This window comes from Bipolaris victoriae (assembly GCF_000527765.1).
Source record: "Bipolaris victoriae FI3 unplaced genomic scaffold scaffold_26, whole genome shotgun sequence".
In the NCBI taxonomy this organism is placed as follows: Eukaryota; Fungi; Ascomycota; class Dothideomycetes; order Pleosporales; family Pleosporaceae; genus Bipolaris; species Bipolaris victoriae.
Window position 1 is genome coordinate 276438 of NW_014575366.1, and position 20307 is coordinate 296744.

Sequence of the window (20307 nt, forward strand, 5' to 3'; positions counted from 1 at the left end):
TGCAACCCGAATTCCTGGACTCAATCCCGGCGCCTTGTGCCGAATTCGACGATCACGGCGGTCCCTGCTATGCTGACTACTTTGAGCAAATGGACATGACGGACGAGGAACGGGCTTCGTTTAGATGGGAATGCCTGGATGCGATTAGAAGAGATTTTGGGTTATAGATGAAAATCAAGCCTTAATCACAAAAGACATAGTTACACACATTATATAAGAAGCTCAAGTAGGCAAACGTTGCAATGAGATTGCTTCCACATTGGTTGTTGAGATGGCGAATATATTCTTCTCACCATGCAACTCTATGACTAAACGCTAGGAGAACAAAAAAGGGCATTTTGCGTGTTTCTATGGGCAGCCCTTTTCGGGGACCGCTTCCCTCCGGCTTCACGACCCCCCTAACAAAAGGACAGGAAAAAAAGTGATTGTAGAATACATGAGACCTGAACTGCACCCCTACACCTATACCACTCCATCCACGCTGTTGCACCGTTTTTTTGCCGTAAGAAGTAGTAAAAAATTCTGGATTAACAAAAGAAAAAAGAAAGAAAGAAAAGAAGTCTTGCGTTCTCCAAACCTCGAAGAAAACCCCCTCCCTCCACATATCTAAATCGTCAAAAGAAGGTTATTTAGCAAAGTGGAGATCGTATCCGAGCCATTTTCTTGCATTGACTTGAGCAACGTCGAGACCCGGGTTACCGTACGTAAGCGGCGCAAAGAAGAGGAAGCACCAGAAGACAGCGGCGAGAATGACGCCCGTTGCAATCCAGCTGCCAATGAGACTCGATGAAGCAACACGCTCGCGAACGGGGCGGGAGGGAGTTCGGCGATGGCCCTTGACGGCACTAGATACTTCAGGATCCTGGGGTTCGATGCAGAAGACAAACTCGACAAGCGCGCCAGTGACGAGGCAAGAGGCCAAGTGCGCGGGGAGGTAGTGGTGAAGGAAAAGCTGGCGTCCCATGATGTAGAAGGGGATGTAGTGAGCGGCCCAAGTGAGGAAGAAGAAACCGGTCGAGTTGTAGAGACGAGAGCGGGTGCCTACAGGTAAGAATGTTAGAACATCCCCATCGAATACAAGCGACTTTACTAAGTGAAGAATTTTGGGCTGTTTGTATGAAAGAAACAACTTACGGTCATCGAGAGCATCCATACCACGGCGGAGAGCCAGCTGGTCTGCGCCAATGATACCGACAAAGACGGCCAGAAGCGAAGAGGCAAGCCACCATCCAATAGGATTACCCAGGAAGTAAATCTGCTGGCGGGTATCGTTCTTGGTCCAGAAAGACACACCACGCAGAAGGAAAGGCCAGGAAATAGGTTGCGATGCATAGGGGTGGGAGCTCGTAAGGGCGTTGTTGTGATGGAACATGGCACGTTGAACCTCGACCCACTTCCTCAAGAAGCTCAAATGCTTAACCTTCTTAGGCTCCTTCTTGTTGCGCTCGTCTTCGGCCGGGAGCGAAGGAATGTCATCGACATACCAAACGTTGCTGGATTGCTGAACGGCCTTGTTTCCATTGATCTCAGCCTGTTTGTAGGCCCAGTCTGGCAAGGGCTTGGAGTGGGTCCACATGGCGACCTTGGTGGGGACGTGGATCAGTTTGAAGTGGGTAGACATGGTCTTAAAGTCACCCTTGCCCTTGTCGACCTTGATCTGGAAAAGCGTGTCATTGTAACGCGCACCGGCGGCATCCTCTAAGCTCACAGTCGTGAATTCCTGGTTAGTGGGGTAGTAAGGTGATGCGACATCGTGAGTCAAGAGCATAGTGTTGGTAACCAAATGGCGAAGACGAACTACGTCGCCTACCTGGACGCGCTGGCCAGCCTCGGCTGGAAGAGGAGTAGAAGGAAGGACCTGCCAGTGGTTGTTGGTATCGTTGTGGGGGTAACCGGTTACTTGCTGTCCTTGAGAAGAGACACGTCCATCCTCGTATCGGAGTGGGTAGCGGTCTGGGTGGCTGTGAAGGTAGACCTTGGTCTCCTTGTGGCGGATGGTGATGGCATCATAATAATTGATGCTAACAGACTGAAGGCTCATGACGTTGTCGCTCAAGGTTTCCTGGAACTCTGGAGTCATAAAGTCGTCACCAGGTCCGGAACGAGTAAGGATGGCGAAATGAACCTGGAACCAGAAGAGGTAGAGGAAGAAGGGGACAATAAGCAGGCCGACAAGACGAGCAACAAAGTGCTTGCCAAACTCGACTAGAGTCAATGCACCCTGTCGTCGATTGACGTCCATCAAGTCCCAAAGATCAATCAAGACCGGGACACCAATCGAGAAGAAAGTGAATACACCAACGTATTTGATGGAGATGACGCAGCTCAGGTTGATACCAGTCAACAGGAGCCACTTCCACCATTTCTGACCAAAAGGCGCATGTCTTTCCTTGTAAAAGCGAATGTAGGATAGCACAGAGAGAGCCATGAAGAAGATGAGGGAGGCATCGAGGAGGATAAGGCGCGTCTGGCCAATGTGGGCGTTGTCGAGGAGCATGAGTCCAGCAGCGGTGACGCAGGCAGGTAGCGAGTATCCGGACTCCCACATGATCATGAAGACAATGGGGACAGTAAGGGCGCCGAGCGAGGCAGGCATGGCACGGTATGCGACATAGGGAACCTTGTTGGTGATGTACGAGTCACCAATGTTCTCAAAGAGAAACTCGCCCTTGTATCCAACGAGCCATCCAGCAAAAGCAAAGAGGAGCTTTCCGAGCGGTGGGTGGACATCGAAGAAGTAGGTACGTTGCAGATAGTAAGAAGCGAACTGCGCGTGCGATTAGCCCTGTGGTCCAAGTACCCGTCGCGCCCCATTGCGTGCGAGAGACACATGTGGCGGCTTCTGGACACGGAGACATACCTTTCCAAAATGGACCTCATCAAAGACAACCTGGTCGGGATGTCTGATGCCCCAAAAGCGAGTGATGAAGGCGAGGACGGTCATGATGGTGATGGCAAGCCTGTAGTCCCATTCGCTGCCCTGCTGCGCGGGCTTGTAGGGCTTGCCCTTTGCGACGACATTGGCGACCTTCTCAACCTTCTCAGACAGGGCTTCTGGGTTGGGTGAGACAGGTCGCTTCTTGTCTTTGCCTGCTCGCTGGCGGATGCTCCCAGCAGGTGAGGAGGACATGTTGGGCTGAGGCTCTTTGAAGCTACCTGTTGAATTGCACGTTAACGCGTGTGGTTGGGGGATTTGAGCATGCGATGGCGTCCGCTTACCTCCCACAAGAAAAGAAAATGGTTGATGGAATTGGAAAGAGAGTCGGGGGCTGCTCTGCAAGAGACAGGACACCTAACTACGAGTTCAGGGTCTGAGAGGACCAGTCCGCAATGGGCGTCTCGCTTACGACCTCCCCCTGCATTGGCCGCTATTGGCCAGCCCGCCATTGCAAGCCCTATTTGGGCGAGGGGCAGAGAGGGGGCGCCGAAGGTCTGGTCAAGCCACTCGAGTATCTATTCTTGGCATCATCACGACGCGGACCGGCGCGCCCGGTGCTACTTCGTTTATTATATTACCGCGAGCGCTATCTCTCATGCCCTCGCCCACCTGCATGCACATGTCTATCTTTGCCATCCTTGTTCTGTGTAAACGGACACTCACCCACTGACCCCTCTGTGCATCAATTGCCCTTCTTCTGCTTCTCAGCTTCACGCTTCCTCTGCTGAGGTATACGGTACGTGGTCTCCCACCCGTACAGTGCTCCAGCTCCAAACACCATCGCGGCGCCCACCTTCATTAGTCCGCTCATGTGGTTTCCGAATAACCAGATGCTCAGTAAGAAACTCACCAGCTTCCTGATGTTGAGCACAATCGTGACGGTAACAGCAGAAGTGTTTGCACTAAGCATGTTGACACCAGTGATGCACAGTAATTGCGTGAGTGCGTTGGCAGTCAGGTATATGATGTGCTGGGATGTTGATGCGAGAATCGTGCTAACCAGCGGCGGGAGCGAGGCGGCCATCTTGGGAGACACCTGGAATGATTGCGATGACTGCAGACGGTTGAACTGCTGCGTCAGGGTCGGGGCGAATCCGGCAAAAAACGGAATAGACAGCAAGTGTGAGTAAAAGAGGTTGGCCTGCCAATCTTTTCCGTGATCTCTATAGATGTCTTCAACATAAGCTCCCATCCACGCTGAAAGCAGCTGTGCGATTAGTAGGACTACAAGACCAGCCTGTAGCGACGAGTTTGACATGCTGCTGCTTGACGTCTCCAGGTTTTTGCCCTGTCAACTGTCAGTGTCTGCAAACCCAAGCAGCAAAACCCACTGCCGTACCTTTGACTGAGCATCCGCCCACGCAGAAACCATGACACCGAGCGTTAAGACTGCAACCGAGAAAACCTGCAAAGGTGTGTACTTCTTGCCACGCATCCACCCAGCTATCATGGTAGTGACACTACCAAAGCTCCTGAGAATAATGTGGACCGGAACCGAGATGTTGAAAGCAAATGCCCAGTTGTTCAACATGTTGACTGTGAAGAACAAAGCTGCGCTCACGCACCACTTCCGGAATGGTACTGGTGAGCTCCTCATATAGTAACGACCATTGGGATCGAATTGGTAGTGTAATGTCGAGAGACAAGTGAATACGAATTGAAACAGCGTGATCAGCAAACCGCTATTAGGCTCTTGTCTGTCTCTACATTAGCACCTGCATTGTGCGCATTGGGCATGCTGATGTTACTTTACGATTGCCTCGAGACAATAGACCTTGTATTTGTCAGTATTGAACATGCAAAAGGCAATAGAAGGACTAGGGTCTTGTTCTCACATTTGCGCAACATCCTCCAAAGATGAGCGAGAAACTGCTGACAATTGGTGCGATGGCTGCCATGATGGCCGAGTGCTGAGCCAGAGGCTATAACGTGACTACCAAATTTGAGGGTTAAGATGTAGGGTCGACCAAGCCAGGATGCTAACAGGATTGGTGATGATTAGACACGTAACATGAGTGACTTGTGGCTGCCTGCGGGTTGATGCTTCTTGCCAAAGCCCGCAAGCGCAGCGTGAGAAGCTCACTCACAGAAATGAAGAATTTGTGATGCGTTATCTACCAGCTTATCATGACTTGCACTTTGCTGCAGTTGGTTGAACACAGGTGGGTGCCGCGAGACGCAACGTGTAAGTCTGGGATGAGATGAGCCTCACGGGCGCTAACGTGGGATTGACCGTCAGTCTTACCGAACTAAGCAAATTTCGAGAACATGGGCATCAGAGCCCTTTTGTGCCGAGGCCGAACTCCACGGTCATGGTTAATTTTGACTTTGCCTAACATGCAGTCAGATCGCGATTGTGGAGTTTGCCCCAACCTATACTTGGCACGACATTACCACCGCCTCAGCAGCGGCTCACTACAATAAATCCTCGCCAAACACCAACAGCAATAATAACTCATTACCATTTCTCTGGTCGTTTCTCTGCACCACTCAGAGTCATTATCATGGTGTTGCAATCTACACTACTCAGCAGCTGCCTATTCGTTGACCACATTGCGTCGTCCGTCATCCGCATTCCCACGCCCTTTCGCCATAAATGCTCCTATTCTATCGTCCTTAGCGCCACCAGGCAAATCAATGCCAACCGAAAGGAAGATCAGAGGGTAAGGATAGTCAAGCACCCAACAAGTGTACGTTCCCGCTCATGGAAATTCTTTGGCGATGCTTGTGAACGAAGAATGCCATTACAATGCCGAGAAGACGAAAAGCTGTGCCATGTTAGTTTGTACCCTTGATGCCCAGGCGTACGCGCCCAACTCACATTGTTTGTTGCTGCTATAGCAATACTGTCCTCGAACGGATGCCAGCTCATGTGCAAAATCTTCTTGTTGAAGTCAATCTGGTCCGCGTCGGTTTCCTTCCTCATACGTTGACCTTGCCCAATAGCGCCGGCAGCAGGGCTACCAGCTCTTGATCCACCCTTCTTACCGGCGTTGCTGCCAGTCGGGCTGCCTGACGAGTTCATCGGCGTTGGGATTCCAACCTTCTTTGCTTTGAACGCAGACTTGTCAGCTTGTAGCACAACCTCAGTATCCTTGTCGTTATCTGAAGGATATATCATGAAGTTGTTGTTGTAGCTGCCAGTCATGACATTCTTTGCGTCTCCAGAGAAAACAACCTCGAACTTGTCAAAAATACTGTCGTTTTCGTATGTGTCGCATAGCCTCGGTCGCAGATGTTCGTGAATGGGGATCGTCTTGACTGGTGTCTTCTCCATGTTCACATCCCAGATCTTGACGGTCAGGTAGTCGCGAGACAGGATGTATCGTCCATCATGTGAGAACCGTACGTCAGAGATGGATGAAATGATTTCGGAGAAGAATGACCTTGATGAAGGGTCTTCTTCTTGTTCAAACTCTGCAATCTATGCGTTAGGATTTGGCTTTGATATAAGGGGCCGTAGCTGACTTACGCTTCGCATGCTGGTCACACAGAGCACTCTCACGCATGTCGGCGAGCTTGATCGTTCCCTTGGAGCTCGCATACATGAACCAGTTGCAGCTGATAGGGTGGAACTCGGCAGCTGTGATGACCTCTGTAAGCTCCTCCATGTTCGCTGGCTTGATGTCGACAATGTTGAAGCTCTGGTCCTGGATGTTGAGGTTCCAGAGGTTGATCCGCAGATCGTCGCTACTAATGAACGTCTCTCCGTCACTGTTCACAGATATGCTGTTGATGTGGTATGCATGCGCATTGGCATACGTCTTCCGGGGTACTGCTGCGACTACGGTATCGTGATGTGTAAGTCGGGGGAGCTTCAGGTCCGTGGCACTGCGGAACTGTGCATTTGGGTTCCTGACGGGACCGCCGCCACCAGCAACCCCACCTCCAGGCGTCAACTCGTGTGACAGGTTGTTCTCTGCCACTACCTTGAGCGACTTCTCAAATACCTTCCATAATTTGATGGTCTTGTCGTTTGTGGAAAGCAGGTAGTGTGAGGCGTTTTGTCGGCGGCACCATTTGATCTTGTTGATCTTTTCCTCGATCTCGAGAGATTTTAGGTAGTCGAACTCGGGCTCGTGCGATTGGAACTCGGTGTGGAATTTGTATTCGCAGGTTTTTTTCTGCTGCTTGTTAGGTGCTGTCATGGCAAGGGAACTAGTAAAGATGCCCTACCGTCTCGTTCCTTTCAAACAAGACCACACGACCACCCTTGTCACCGGTTGCAAGGTAGTTACCCGTCTGGTCGAACTCGACGGTGGAGATGATGTCAGCTGCACTCGTAGTTAGTCATTGCACGCAGGGATTGAGGGGGCGGACAGAGGGCAGAAAGCTGTACACAAGGTTAAATGCTAAGAAAAAGGTACGTACCTTCGGTTATATCCTCAACATCGCCTTTGTCGCCAAAGCACCTGTTGCAGTCAGTGGCGGTTGCAGAGCGCTTTGGCCGACCTCGCAAAAATGACAGGAAGTGAGCCGATAGAGCTCAGCTACCCCGCTTGCACAGGGTATTGCACGTACTGGGTAAATTTCCACGTCGTGGGGTTTCCTTCTGCTTCTACCATGATTCTTGACAAGGGTCGCCGAACGCCAGCGGAGTGCGATCAGGTGCAGCGAGCGCGGTGGTGTATTGGGTGCAAAGGGACTCTCGCTGAGCAATTACGTGGGCCGTGGAGCTTGCGGGGGGGCTAGGGACGAGACAACGCTGCCGACGTCGATGGTGGAGGGTGGGTGGTGGATGATGTAGTGAGGGCGGTGTCTGTTGGGGGGGGGTATGTGTGTGTGTGGGCAATGGCGGGGGGACTAGCGGATGGAAGGCGTGTGTTTGGGGCGTGCGGGAGACTCGACTCGACGGGGGCAGCGGAATGAAGGCGGCGGGCGACAACGCAAGCAGCAACAGCGCAGGTACGGAGACAGAGCGTGTTAGGTGATACCTCGATTCACTCTTAGTGGGGGGCTGTCCAACCTCCAAACCGCCAAGCCCTCCGGGCCACGGAAACCACGCCTTGCCGCTTGCAGCTAGCCCCGTCCACTCGCTCCGCCCACAACAATATTCGTCGGCCTCGCTCAATTGAACTTCTTCGACAACTTCGACTCTACTAACCGCAGCACATCGAACTCGCCATGTCCCACAGGAAGTTCGAAGCCCCCCGCCACGGGTCTCTGGCATTCTTGCCGCGAAAGCGCGCCTCCCGTCACCGCGGTAAGGTCAAGAGGTAATTACTGTCGCTGCCGCCAAAAGTTCGACATCCAGCTCACCATCGTGGCCAGCTTCCCTAAGGATGACCCCAAGAAGCCCGTCCACCTGACGGCTGCCATGGGCTACAAGGCTGGTATGACCACGATTGTCCGCGACCTGGACCGCCCGGGTGCCAAGCTGCACAAGAAGGAAATCGTCGAGGCCTGCACCGTCATCGAGACTCCTCCCGTACGCATACGCCTGCAGAATCAATTGGGAGCCACGGCTAACACACGCACAGATGATCGCTGTCGGTCTTGTCGGTTACATCGAGACTCCCCGCGGTCTCCGCTCCCTCACCACTGTCTGGGCTGAGCACTTGAGCGACGAGGTCAAGCGTCGCTTCTACCGCAACTGGTACAAGAGCAAGAAGAAGGCCTTCACCAAGTACGCCAAGAAGCACTCCGAGAACAACGGCCAGTCCATCACCCGCGAGCTCGAGCGCATCAAGAAGTACTGCACTGTCGTCCGTGTCCTCGCCCACACCCAGATCTCCAAGACCCCACTCCAGCAGAAGAAGGCCCACCTTATGGAGATCCAGGTCAACGGTGGCAGCGTTGCCGACAAGGTCGAGTTCGGCCACGGTCTCTTCGAGAAGCCCATTGAGATCACCTCAGTCTTCGAGGACAACGAGATGATTGACGTTATCGCCGTCACCAAGGGTAAGGGATTCAACGGTGTCACCTCTCGTTGGGGCACCAAGAAGCTCCCGCGTAAGACACACAAGGGTCTCCGCAAGGTCGCCTGTATCGGTGCCTGGCACCCTGCCCACGTCCAGTGGACTGTTGCCCGTGCTGGTCAGGACGGATACCACCACCGTACCTCTGTCAACCACAAGATCTACCGTATCGGCAAGGGCGATGACGAGGGTAACGCCTCCACCGACTTTGACGTCTCCAAGAAGCGCATCACTCCGTAAGTTATAGGCCTTTGCAACAAGTGAATGGATTACAGCTAACACTTTCTAGTATGGGTGGTTTCGTCCGCTACGGTGAGGTCAAGAACGACTACGTTCTCCTCAAGGGTGCCTGCCCTGGTGTTAAGAAGCGCGTCATGACCCTGCGCAAGTCCATGTTCACCCACACCAGCAGGAGAGCGCTGGAGAAGGTCGAGCTCAAATGGATCGACACCTCTTCCAAGTTCGGTCACGGTGCTTACCAGACACCGGCGGAGAAGAGGCAATACGAGGGTGTCCTCAAGAAGGACCTCCAGGCTTCATCTTAAGAGGCCTGAGGTTGTGGTTGTGGTACGGAGTGCATGCATTTCTTCTCATGGGCTTTGGCGCACGGGATAGGTCTATAACATGGATGCCAGTCATGAGCGATTGAACAAAAATTCAACGATTCCCCAATTCATGAATATGGGTTTTTGATTTTTAGTGACATGTGTTGTGTTGGGTGTCTGAGGACGGGCACATGATTAGTGTGTAGTCGAGGGGTTATTTTGTCGAAGCGTTTGGTTTGCTAGCGGCCAGACCCATTGGCCAAACCAGTGTCGACTTGTAGGATGTGACTTATGTATACTGATAGGGTTTCCTAGCAAGGAAGAGGATAATATGACAGAGCCTCAGAGTGGATATATCTTCGTCACATATGTTTTCAGGGTTACAGCCCTTCTAACGCAGAGAGATTCCATATTGTGATGGACTAAGCTTAGAGTAAGAGTGCTCGGTGACACCATGTGGGTGACCCTCGCAATATCGGGTTGAGGTCGTCGCTTTCAAGTACCAACTGCGTGACAATATCAGCAGCTCTAATATCTTGTGTCAGCTTTTTTTTGAGCACAGTGGGCGTGTTGTAGTTTCATGCTATGCCTGCTAGAGTCCGACCTGTTATACTTGTAATTCAATTATTCATATTGAGTATACAGAGTTTTCTCGTATGTAGGGATCGTCACGGTGAGATACAAATAATGGACGGTGATCTCATTCAAGTGTCAACTACATAAGGATATTGTCAGCTCTAATCCTCTTGTATCAGCCTTTTTGGTACGGTGAGCGAGTTGTAGTTACCTATGCGGCCCGATTGGATCCATTTGCGTCTGACCGACCAGAATAGCCAAGGACAGGCCTACGTATAGCAGTTACGTGTAACATGATAATATGCTGAAACACTCCGCATGCTAGAAATAGCTAATCATATTTCAAGGGTTGTAAAGAAGTCTACAATCTTTACTTATCCAATCGGTTACTTTCAGCAGACAGGCCTTTTCGGCATGTAGAGACGATCTTTACTCTACGCCTGATTTCTGTCATCATGCACTATGAGATCACCAAGAAGCTCTACTAAAAGCCGACTAACCCGTTATAGGAGAGTCTGTCCCAAACCTTACATATTTTACATATATAGGTACATTTCTATAAGTACCCTTCTATGCTATATACTTCCAGCCTAACTCAATATTCATCACTCCTCTCCTCTCGTACAAGATAACCATAAAATTTCTTATTCTTCTTATTGCGAGCCTAAGCTTCGCCTCTGCACAATGTGTCACTGCTACTGTAAGGCCCAATTTCTAGCTATATGGAATTAAGCAGTGATAACCAACTATACAAACAGACTTCAGCTGGAAATACTCCTGCTACCAAATGCACTATGAATGATGTTTGTCAGCCTACACCTGTCGCGGTATGTGTAAGTTGTCCTCTGAAGTTGCGAAGTTGGAATCAAAGCTAACAAAGTACCAGGCTATAGCGCAAACACATCAATCGGCTTTTGCTACAGCTTGCTGTGGCTAGCTTTCGGGCATAGCCTGTTACATAGAATTAGGCCATACTTCTCAATCTCGATCTCAGTTAGAGAGAGTCAACTAAAATGGCAGTGTCAGCCTAGAGGTACTATGTATGGTCACATGGTTGTCCATTGACTGATAATGTTATATGAAACCTGTCGCCGCCTATTGCTGTGGCTAAAAAGATTTCGATAAAGAACGAATAAAAAACATTCAATATCAATGTTTGACTTCACGTAAGTATTCGATTATCCTAGGCGTGGATGTAGAGTTCAGTTCTCGTAACTCTAGAGACATGTTCGACACTGCCAAGAGTAACAAAAAGCCCCAGACCCTCGCCATGTGATCTTGGAATTAAGCAAAAAAATATCCAAAAACATACGACAGCGGGGATTCGCCAGTGGTCACCCACCTGACTACTAATCCGCCGATTTCAAGCTTGTATAGGCCAGATCGAACGGGATGGCTAAATTTCTTGAATCTATGGCCGTATGTGCCAGGAGAACCAGGATAGATCTATTATATTCGTAAAAGAATCGATGTTGGCGGACAGGATTTTCAAAGCGCTCACGCGATGTTATCGATACCGACCCTTGACTGGCACCGTTGCACCAGCAGAACATAACCACTCTACATCAGCCTCCGCCTCTCTATTTTTTTGGCTACAGACTCGACAAAGAAAAAGGCCAAAAAATCTACATTTGATATCGCATAGAGCCCCAGTGACCTAAGCGTGTAGGTGCAGAGTCTATTTTACTTCTCGCAACTCTATACACAGAGATGTTTGACCCTGCCAAGAAAACAAAGAGCCCCAGACGCTCGTGATGGTGGCGGCTCTGCGTGAGTTTGGAAAGCCGGGGGGAATTTCCCTAATTTATGGTTGGGGCGGCCATGTGATCAGTCGAGAACGTCTATGACGCCGACGAATTGAGCTTCATATCTTGAGCGGCAACGGCAACAGTTGTCGGGCCAGAAAATGGTTCGTGGTCTGACCCGGGTAACGGCAGTGGCGACCGCCGTACACTCAGGCTTTGTTGCCAACATGAGTCCTTGATGGCTTTGAGTAGAGAGCGTGGTCATATCAGGTTTGTATGTAGCCGAAATTGAATGTTCATCTCAACGTGTTCAATTGCATGCGCGGGCGGTCTGAATGTGCAATACGACATGCAAGGCATGTTGGTGAGATAGCACCAAGCAGTCAAATATCTGCATACATTTATGTACTGTACATGTATACAAGACTCCAGACGGAGAGGCAGACGTTCATCACGGCATCAAGAAGAAAAGTCGGGATGGCAGGTACTTGCGCGACAATGCAGCCGAGGCTTACCGATCCAATGAGCGCTGCCCGATTTTAGTTTGTAAGTAGAGGGTCGGTCGCAACTGCCATCATCGACCTCCAACATCAAACCCCCAGGACCTCTCGCCCCTCCGCCAGTCCTTCACTCTTCGGCTACCGCCAATATGAGTTGTCTCAGGATGCGTCGCACGCAGCTTGCGAGCCAGGTAAGTCTATTGCGAGCCTTCTCAATCACTCGTTGCCAGCCGACGAGTGGCCTCCGCCGCACCGAGGCGTGTGCCACATCCCACATGGCTCTGGCAGACAGTCGCATGGCGGGCTACCACCTCGACACCCCCAGACGACGCCATTAGATGCCCTGAAAGCTTGCGTTATTTCTCAATTGCTCAATGGCTAATGCACCTCACCATAGCTCGCGAGGAGTTTCCGCCCAAGCACACGTGCTTTCTCCTCAACTCGACCCTTCCAACGTATAATCGCTACCGAGAACCTGCGAGCAAAGGAGGCTTCAGGCTTCATCTCCAGCAAGTACCCTGTCATTGACCATCAATACGATGCCATTGTGGTTGGCGCTGGAGGAGCTGGTCTGCGAGCAGCTTTCGGTCTCGCCGAGGCGGGCTTCAACACGGCCTGTATCTCAAAGCTTTTCCCCACTCGATCGCACACGGTAGCTGCGCAGGGTGGTATCAATGCGGCGCTTGGAAAGTACGTATAGGCAGTAGGCCAAAGGCGAGCTGAAAAGGCTGACGTATATATGTAGCATGCACGAGGATGATTGGAGGTGGCACATGTACGATACCGTCAAAGGTTCAGATTGGCTTGGTGACCAGGACGCTATCCACTACATGACAAGAGAGGCCCCACAGTCTGTCATCGAGCTCGAGAACTACGGTTGCCCATTCTCCAGAACCGACGACGGCAAGATGTACGCTTTCCCGTAGCCCCAGTTTCCAGTAGCATGCTGACCTGGTGTAGTTACCAACGTGCCTTTGGTGGTCAATCGCAAAAGTATGGAAAGGGTGGACAGGCATACCGATGCTGTGCTGCCGCCGACAGAACTGGTCACGCTCTCCTGCACACGCTCTACGGACAATCTCTCCGCCACAACACCAAATACTTCATTGAGTTCTTCGCTACCGATTTGATCATGGAAGATGGCGTCTGCAAGGGTGTCGTTGCCTACAACCAGGAAGACGGAACTATCCACCGTTTCATCGCTAAGAACACTGTTTTGGCCACTGGTGGTTACGGACGTGCCTACTTCAGCTGCACATCGGCTCACACCTGTACCGGTGACGGTATGGCCATGGTTGCTCGCGCAGGTCTCCCCAATCAGGACATGGAGTTCGTCCAGTTCCACCCCACTGGTATCTACGGCGCTGGATGCTTGATCACTGAGGGTTCCCGTGGAGAGGGTGGTTATCTTCTCAACTCCGAGGGTGAGCGATTCATGGAGCGTTATGCACCCACCGCCAAGGATCTTGCCTCGCGTGACGTTGTCTCTCGATCGATGACTCTGGAAATCCGTGAAGGCCGTGGTGTTGGTCCTGAGAAGGATCACATCTACCTTCAGCTCAGCCACCTGCCTCCTGAGGTCCTCCACGAGCGTCTGCCCGGTATCTCTGAGACCGCTGCCATTTTTGCTGGTGTAGATGTTACCAAGCAGCCCATTCCCGTCCTTCCCACTGTTCACTACAACATGGGTGGTATCCCCACCAAGTACACTGGTGAGGTTCTCACTCAAGACGCCCAGGGTAACGACCAAGTTGTGCCTGGTCTATTCGCTTGCGGTGAAGCTGCGTGCGTGTCTGTTCACGGAGCTAACCGTCTCGGTGCCAACTCATTGCTCGATCTTGTTGTCTTTGGACGTGCTGTTTCCCACACCATCCGCGACAACTTCAGCCCCGGCCAGACCGCTGATCCCGTATCTGCCGATGCCGGTGCCGACTCCATCGCCGTCCTGGACAAGGTCCGTACCTCCGAGGGCACCAAGTCCACCGCCGAGGTCCGCCTACAGATGCAAAAGGTCATGCAGACTGATGTCGCCGTCTTCCGAACACAAGAGTCGCTCGATGAGGGTGTCAAGAAGATCCGCGAGGTTGATGCCGACTTTGTCAACGTTGGTATCAAGGACCGCAGCATGATCTGGAACTCGGACCTTGTCGAGACTCTTGAGCTACGAAACTTGCTCACTTGCGCTGTTCAGACTGCCGAGTCTGCCGCCAACCGCAAGGAGTCGAGAGGCGCCCACGCCCGCGAGGACTACCCCGACCGTGACGACGAGCAGTGGATGAAGCACACACTGTCGTGGCAGAAGCAGCCACACGGTGAGACCAAGCTTGGCTACAGGGCAGTGACTGGTACCACGCTAGACGAGGCCGAGTGCAAGGCTGTGCCACCATTCAAGCGTACCTACTAGACTATAAAAGATAGAAAGTGGGGGTTTGCGGCAACAAGAGAAAGAGTTATGTTTTTTTGTATTTTATGTACATTTGCTGACGGATGGGGATTGGCTGTGCATGTTTTAGCATGTTTGAAAGTATCAAAGTAGTTGAGAAATGTGAAATAAAGTTAAGGCCAGGTTGTATTTGGAGGTTGTTTGGGTAGTTTGTGATTGTGATTGTGGTAAAACACTTTGTGATTGGCGTATGAATGGAAGAAGATCCGGTTGGACGAAGCGAGTCGTATTTGCTAATGAGGAAATTCGTAAGCGCCCACGTAAGGGGTAGACGTGTACACGAATTGTAAGCGCGCAATCAGGGCGGTTAAACCACAAAATACGTCTTTTGGTGATGATTGGTTGGCTTGAGGGGAGGGACAGTATCTTCTCCATTTGGGTCGGGGGGGGGCGACAACTGTGGGAAATTGGAATGTTGGCGTAGTAGTGTGGCTACAACAATGTCAAATTACTCGGTACTATGTTCCAGCGGGGAGGGAAAAAACTAAAACTACCAAGACAAATCTCTCTCTCTCTACTTAACAATGTACACCAAGACAGCATTAATAACAAGCCTCCCCACATATTAACGACTCCCTCCCCCGCAACCTTGAGCGTTTGACCCAGGGGGATTTTTTATATATGTTCCCCACAAATGTCCCTTGGCTAGATTTTCTCGTCCACAAACATAGCACCATGAGAGGGGTCGCTTGGCTAAGTCGTGTATGTGTGTATGTGTGTGTGCGGCGATGACAAATTTGACAAGTGGATGTATAAACGAGATGTTGAAACGGTATAGGTGTCGTCGGTGAATTTGGCACCTTTTTGTGTAAAATTGAATACAACCATTATGCACGAGTGATTTGTAGTATACTCAATCAATGTTGATATGATATGTATAATTTTCTTGGGGGTTTTTTTTTTAAAAAAAACCCCCCTGCCTCTTTCTATGCCGCGGTGTTCCGACTGGGTTGTGCTAAACGGCGGGGGTCTTAGAGGGATACGTAAGGTGTGTTGCGTGGCGTTGGAAGGGAAGGAGGAGAGGGGGGGGAGGATGAGAGATCGTTTGTATCAGAATAAAATAGCCACATATACATCAAGGTTTGTCGCAAATGCTGCGCCCTTTTTTTTATTTTTGGTGGATGGGTTGATTTGATTTTTGATTTTTTGCATTTTCCCCAGTTCCACACACCCCAGAGCAAAGTCAAATTTTTGCGGATGATGGGGGATGTGGGTATGGGGAAAAGAAAAGGAAATATTGACAACGAAATTAAGGTAGTGTGCCCATGTGAATACTCCACGCTGATGCTAAAAAAAGCAAAAGATTAAGGTCTGAACGCTCGCGGGATTGTGATGGACAAGGAGGATAAACAGGTGGCTGGGTTTATGTATATTTTTGCTGGCTGACTCTCTTTCTCTCTTTTTTTGTAAAGAAGAAGAGACAAGAATAAGAAATACATACACTAAAAAACAAAAGAAGAGGGGACTTTTCGTCCCGAGAGTTTTTGGAGGGAGAGAGAGAGATGGGGTATTATATGCAAAACAAATCGCTAAAAAAAACTCTCTCATTTTTTCTTTGGTTGGGTGTGAATGGTAGTAAAAAGCCCACGCTAGGCTTAAAGTTCTACTTCATCTTCTTAAAAACGGAGCTGGACATCGCGCGAGTGGAGCTCGAAGCGCTTGTCGATGGGCGCGGCCTCTGCCATGCGGGCGGCGGCGCGAGCAGCAGGGCTGCCGTTGAGGCCGCTGTGGTCGGGGACAACGTAGTTCTTGACGAGGCGCTGGGCGACGTTTCCGTTGACGCCGTTGCTGAGGAGCAGGTTAGGGCTACCGGCGAGGTTACCCGAGATGTCGTTCTTGCGGGCGGTAGCGAGGAGCTTGGCCTTGAGGGCGGCGGGGTTCTGGCCGAGGCCTGCAACGTCTTGGGTCATGAGGACGGCCATGACACCAGTGGTGTGGGGGCAGGCCATCGAGGTACCCGAGAGGAAGTTGATGACGTTGTCGCCGGTGGACCAGGAGCTGAGGATTTGCTCGCCGGGGGCGTAGATGTCGACGCAACGACCGTTGTTGGAGAAGCTGGAGACTTCGTTCTTGATGTTGACGGAGCCGACGGTTACGACGTTGGAGTTTGCGCCGCCGAGATGGGCGGGTGTGCTACCGCAGGCGTCTTGTCCGTCGTTTCCAGCGGCAACGGAGACGTGAATGCCAGCCTCGGAGGCACCGGTAATGACTTCGTCGACGGAGTTGGCAAAGCCCTGGAGACCCCATGACATGCTCATGATGGAACCGATGAAGCCGGGCTCAGTCTTGCGCTTGTTGTGCCTGGCAACGACCCAATCCATACCCCTGATGGTGTCTGAAGAAGCACCAGATCCATCGTCTCCGAGGACCTTGACTTCGATGATGTTGGCGCCCTGGGCAACACCAAACTTGGCGCCACCAGCAGTACCAGCAACGTGAGTGCCGTGACCGTCACCGTCGACAAAGGAACCGGTAGCAGTGAAACCCTGGATAGCACGACCAGTGAAGACAGCGTGGGAAGTTCGCACACCAGTGTCAATGACGTAGATATCGACACCAGCACCGAGAGTCGAGTCGTTGAAAGAGTAGGTAAAGTCTTGGCCTTGGGGAGAGCCCGAGGGGCCAGAGGCGCTAGAGATACGCTCTAGACCCCATGGGGAGCCCTCACGCTGCTCGACAAACGACTTGACCTCTGCCTTTTCCTCGACAACATTGATCTCGGCCATGCTCTTAAAGATGGCAGCATGCTCGTCACACATCTTGAGAACAACAACACGGGGGTTGACGCCTGGGCTCGACTCGAAAAGAATTGCATCGCCATTCTTGTTGAGCTCAAGGGCATCCATGTACCTCTCAATGGGCTCGGGCACAGTCTCGTTACGCCACCAAGTGACAATGTACTCCTTGACGTCTGTGGAGTGGTTGCTAGGGAGGGTGTTTTTGTTGATGAAGCCTGGGCTGGGGAAAGCAGCAACGAGTGAGGAGCTAGCCACCAAAAGGCTAGCAGTAAGGGTAAAGAAGGACTTCATGGTGAATTACAGAATGGATCCTGTCCGGAAGGGAAAAAAAAGAAGTGCTTGGAGGGAGAGTAGGAATTGAAGAATTGTTGGCGATGCAAGTGAATGCAAGTGCACTGTGGCGGTGTTAGTGACAGGTCTACTGTAGACAAACAACCAAGCCAAACACTAGAGCAAGAAGGAGAATGATCGCTGTGAAAGGGGAACAGAGGGTATTGTATAGAAGAAGCACACAATAGTAAAAGGCACTCAAGTGAGACGTTGTAGGTGGACAAGCCCCACTGAGGCCTAGTGGGTATACGGTTGAACGGCAGTGGAGGGTATACGTACAGGGCAAGGCGTGTGTCAGGCAGGAAGTCTGAGGTGATTGACGTATCGGCCAAGACGTGCCAGCACGCGGAAAAGAAAGTAAGGGAGGGAGTGAATGGAAACACGAGGGGGTGTGGGGGGGAGTGAATGAAGCAGTTGCCGAAGCAAGAGAGAGAGTCAACTCTTAATGAATGGAAGAGAGAGAGGGAGAAGAGAGAGTGTGAGCGTGGGTGGACACGAGCAGGAGGAGTTGGGTGGAGGGCGCCATGGTTGATGTAGTCTTGGTCGCGTCGCATCGTCCAGGCGCTGGTGGCCAAGGGCAGCATAGAGGCGGGAGGGTCTGAAACAGGGCGTGGAGCTTGGCTCCGAGTGACATTGGAGCCGGGCGAGCAGGAACAGAACAGCGCAACCTGAGCCGTCGAGGTTCCCGTTGGCCGTGGGCCTCTGAGCCTCTGAAACGGCGTGGGCCAGCCGCCGCACTGCCCAAAGTAGACAGGCCCGCCCCATCTCATCTCGCCTCTACACTGCACATCCCACATAGCCGCGGGGCGTCTGAGCGTCGCATATTCATGCACACCATCTCAATGCCCTGAAGCCCGTCCATCATCCGGCATGACTTGCCCAGCTCAATTCGACGCCCTTCTATCTCTGTCCAGACCCCCGATCGCCGGCCCTTTGTTGCCCGTCACCTCCACCCTGTTGACAGCGTCCGACAGGCCCCAAACCAAACGCCCACCCACGCCCGTGAACCGTTTCACGCCTACCTGACGACACCACCACCACCACCACCACCCACCCGCTCTCGTACCACCTGTTTCCATTCTGCCTTAGTCGCGCCCCCCGGAGAATTGACGTTGTGCGGACCCTACTTACTACTTACTGCCATCTCTGGTACCCCAAACTAGCTCCCGACCGCCCGCACAACCACGGTCATTGTCGTATTGCCAGTAGAGCGTGTACTATGTAAAGTACAACTCCCCCATGTCTATTTTTCCTTCGCTGCCATTGCGCTCCCTGGTGCCCCCGCCTGTCGCTCCCCCCCTGCCCGTTTCGTACGCGACTCGTGCGACCCATAGACCGGTTTCGAGGCGTAAAATGGCATGCATGGGAAAACGATTCTCGGCCACCATCGCCAATCATCTCTCGCACCCCTTTGCAGCCTCAGTCAGACCAGCAACCAGCAGTAACACTGGCAGCGCAACATCAATCAGTCGCATAAACGCCATCTCCATCACCAGCCATGCGTTCAACCGGACCCTCGCATAAAACGGAGTGCGGGACCAAACACCCACTCTATTTGCGCCCGGCCTGACTCTATTCGTCTACAAACCACATGCATACCCCAGTCCGCCAGTGCCTGCGCCTCACCTCCACTCAATGAGCGAGCGAAGCGGCTTTGGGTGGAGACTCCCCCCCCCTTGGTCGCACCAACTCGTACGCCCTCCAATCTATCTGCGCCGCACTCGTGGCTAGTTCCGGGCGGCGCGTTTACCACCCCTTCCCACTACAGTCTAGCCCCAATCCCCTAGCCCCAGTTTCCGGCGGCGCGTGAAACACAACGCCAAAAACCATGTACCTTTGCCGGCTTTTTTCCTATTACCTATTAGCGAACGAAAACAAAAAACTCAATCAGAGTTCGCTCTAAGTAGTAGCTACTCCACAAAAAATCACGTAAAACTATCAGTTTTTCTTCAACCGAAAGCTAATAGGTATAGTTGATCAGCATGGGCCGCATTTTATATTTATTTGAAGTCTTTTCCGAGAGCGAACATGGGCCTAATTCCTCAAGCGAGCGAGAACACACAACAAATTCCAGGGGATGTCCCCCGTCCCCCATGCCTTCCCTAATCCGTATACACACACAGTAAGTACACAACGCACTAGCGGCGCCCAGGACTAATCCGTTCTTGATCCCATCTATTCTGTTACAAACACCCAATATATTCCATGTTCCTTTGGTTCTTCTAGAGTACCCATTTTGTCCGACCGCGCGGCACCAATATATCCCATCCCAGTCCATTGTTCCCGTTCATGACTTCTCGCCCCTGCTCTTCTCCGAACCAGACAAACACCTTAAAAGGAAGGGTGCAGACCCATCTTCCCCCCACCCTCATCTCAAAACACTCCCTTTTTGCTTTTCGCCCTCGCAAAGAGCAAAACAGACAGGACCGGATGCCCACGGGTTCCCTCCGCAACATCCTCCCCTCCCCTTCGTATCCTCAAACACGCAAAACTGGGAATATTCAAGTGCTGAGTCTACACCATACGCGCGCGCCCTTTTTGCGCGTTTGAAACACTACGCGCCCAAACAGTCGT

The 20307-nt window shown here is 51.8% G+C and overlaps 5 protein-coding genes across 5 annotated transcripts; 2 read left to right on the forward strand and 3 right to left on the reverse strand.

Moving 5' to 3' along the window:
* Positions 1-625: 625 nt before the first annotated feature.
* On the reverse strand, positions 626-4836 carry COCVIDRAFT_94616 (glycosyltransferase family 39 protein; the record flags this gene model as incomplete). Its single annotated transcript, XM_014703001.1, has 7 exons — positions 626-1041; positions 1135-2767; positions 2861-3156; positions 3653-4226; positions 4278-4635; positions 4687-4712; positions 4774-4836. The coding sequence occupies 7 exons, from the start codon at positions 4834-4836 to the stop codon at positions 626-628; spliced, it is 3366 nt and encodes a 1121-aa protein (XP_014558487.1).
* Positions 4837-5682: 846 nt separating this feature from the next.
* Positions 5683-7503, reverse strand: COCVIDRAFT_94452 (hypothetical protein; the record flags this gene model as incomplete). The annotated part of the gene is made up of 6 exons (XM_014703002.1): positions 5683-5706; positions 5760-6355; positions 6411-7062; positions 7115-7212; positions 7310-7350; positions 7460-7503. The coding sequence occupies 6 exons, from the start codon at positions 7501-7503 to the stop codon at positions 5683-5685; spliced, it is 1455 nt and encodes a 484-aa protein (XP_014558488.1).
* Positions 7504-8062: 559 nt separating this feature from the next.
* COCVIDRAFT_94549 (hypothetical protein) lies at positions 8063-9401 on the forward strand (the record flags this gene model as incomplete). The annotated part of the gene is made up of 4 exons (XM_014703003.1): positions 8063-8154; positions 8210-8366; positions 8419-9092; positions 9146-9401. The coding sequence occupies 4 exons, from the start codon at positions 8063-8065 to the stop codon at positions 9399-9401; spliced, it is 1179 nt and encodes a 392-aa protein (XP_014558489.1).
* Positions 9402-12371: 2970 nt separating this feature from the next.
* COCVIDRAFT_94516 (hypothetical protein) lies at positions 12372-14626 on the forward strand (the record flags this gene model as incomplete). Its single annotated transcript, XM_014703004.1, has 4 exons — positions 12372-12413; positions 12620-12912; positions 12968-13132; positions 13183-14626. 4 exons carry the CDS (start codon positions 12372-12374, stop codon positions 14624-14626), a joined length of 1944 nt encoding a protein of 647 aa, XP_014558490.1.
* Positions 14627-16281: 1655 nt separating this feature from the next.
* On the reverse strand, positions 16282-17694 carry COCVIDRAFT_94652 (hypothetical protein; the record flags this gene model as incomplete). Its single annotated transcript, XM_014703005.1, has 1 exon — positions 16282-17694. The coding sequence occupies one exon, from the start codon at positions 17692-17694 to the stop codon at positions 16282-16284; it is 1413 nt and encodes a 470-aa protein (XP_014558491.1).
* Between the last annotated feature and the right edge of the window lie 2613 nt (positions 17695-20307).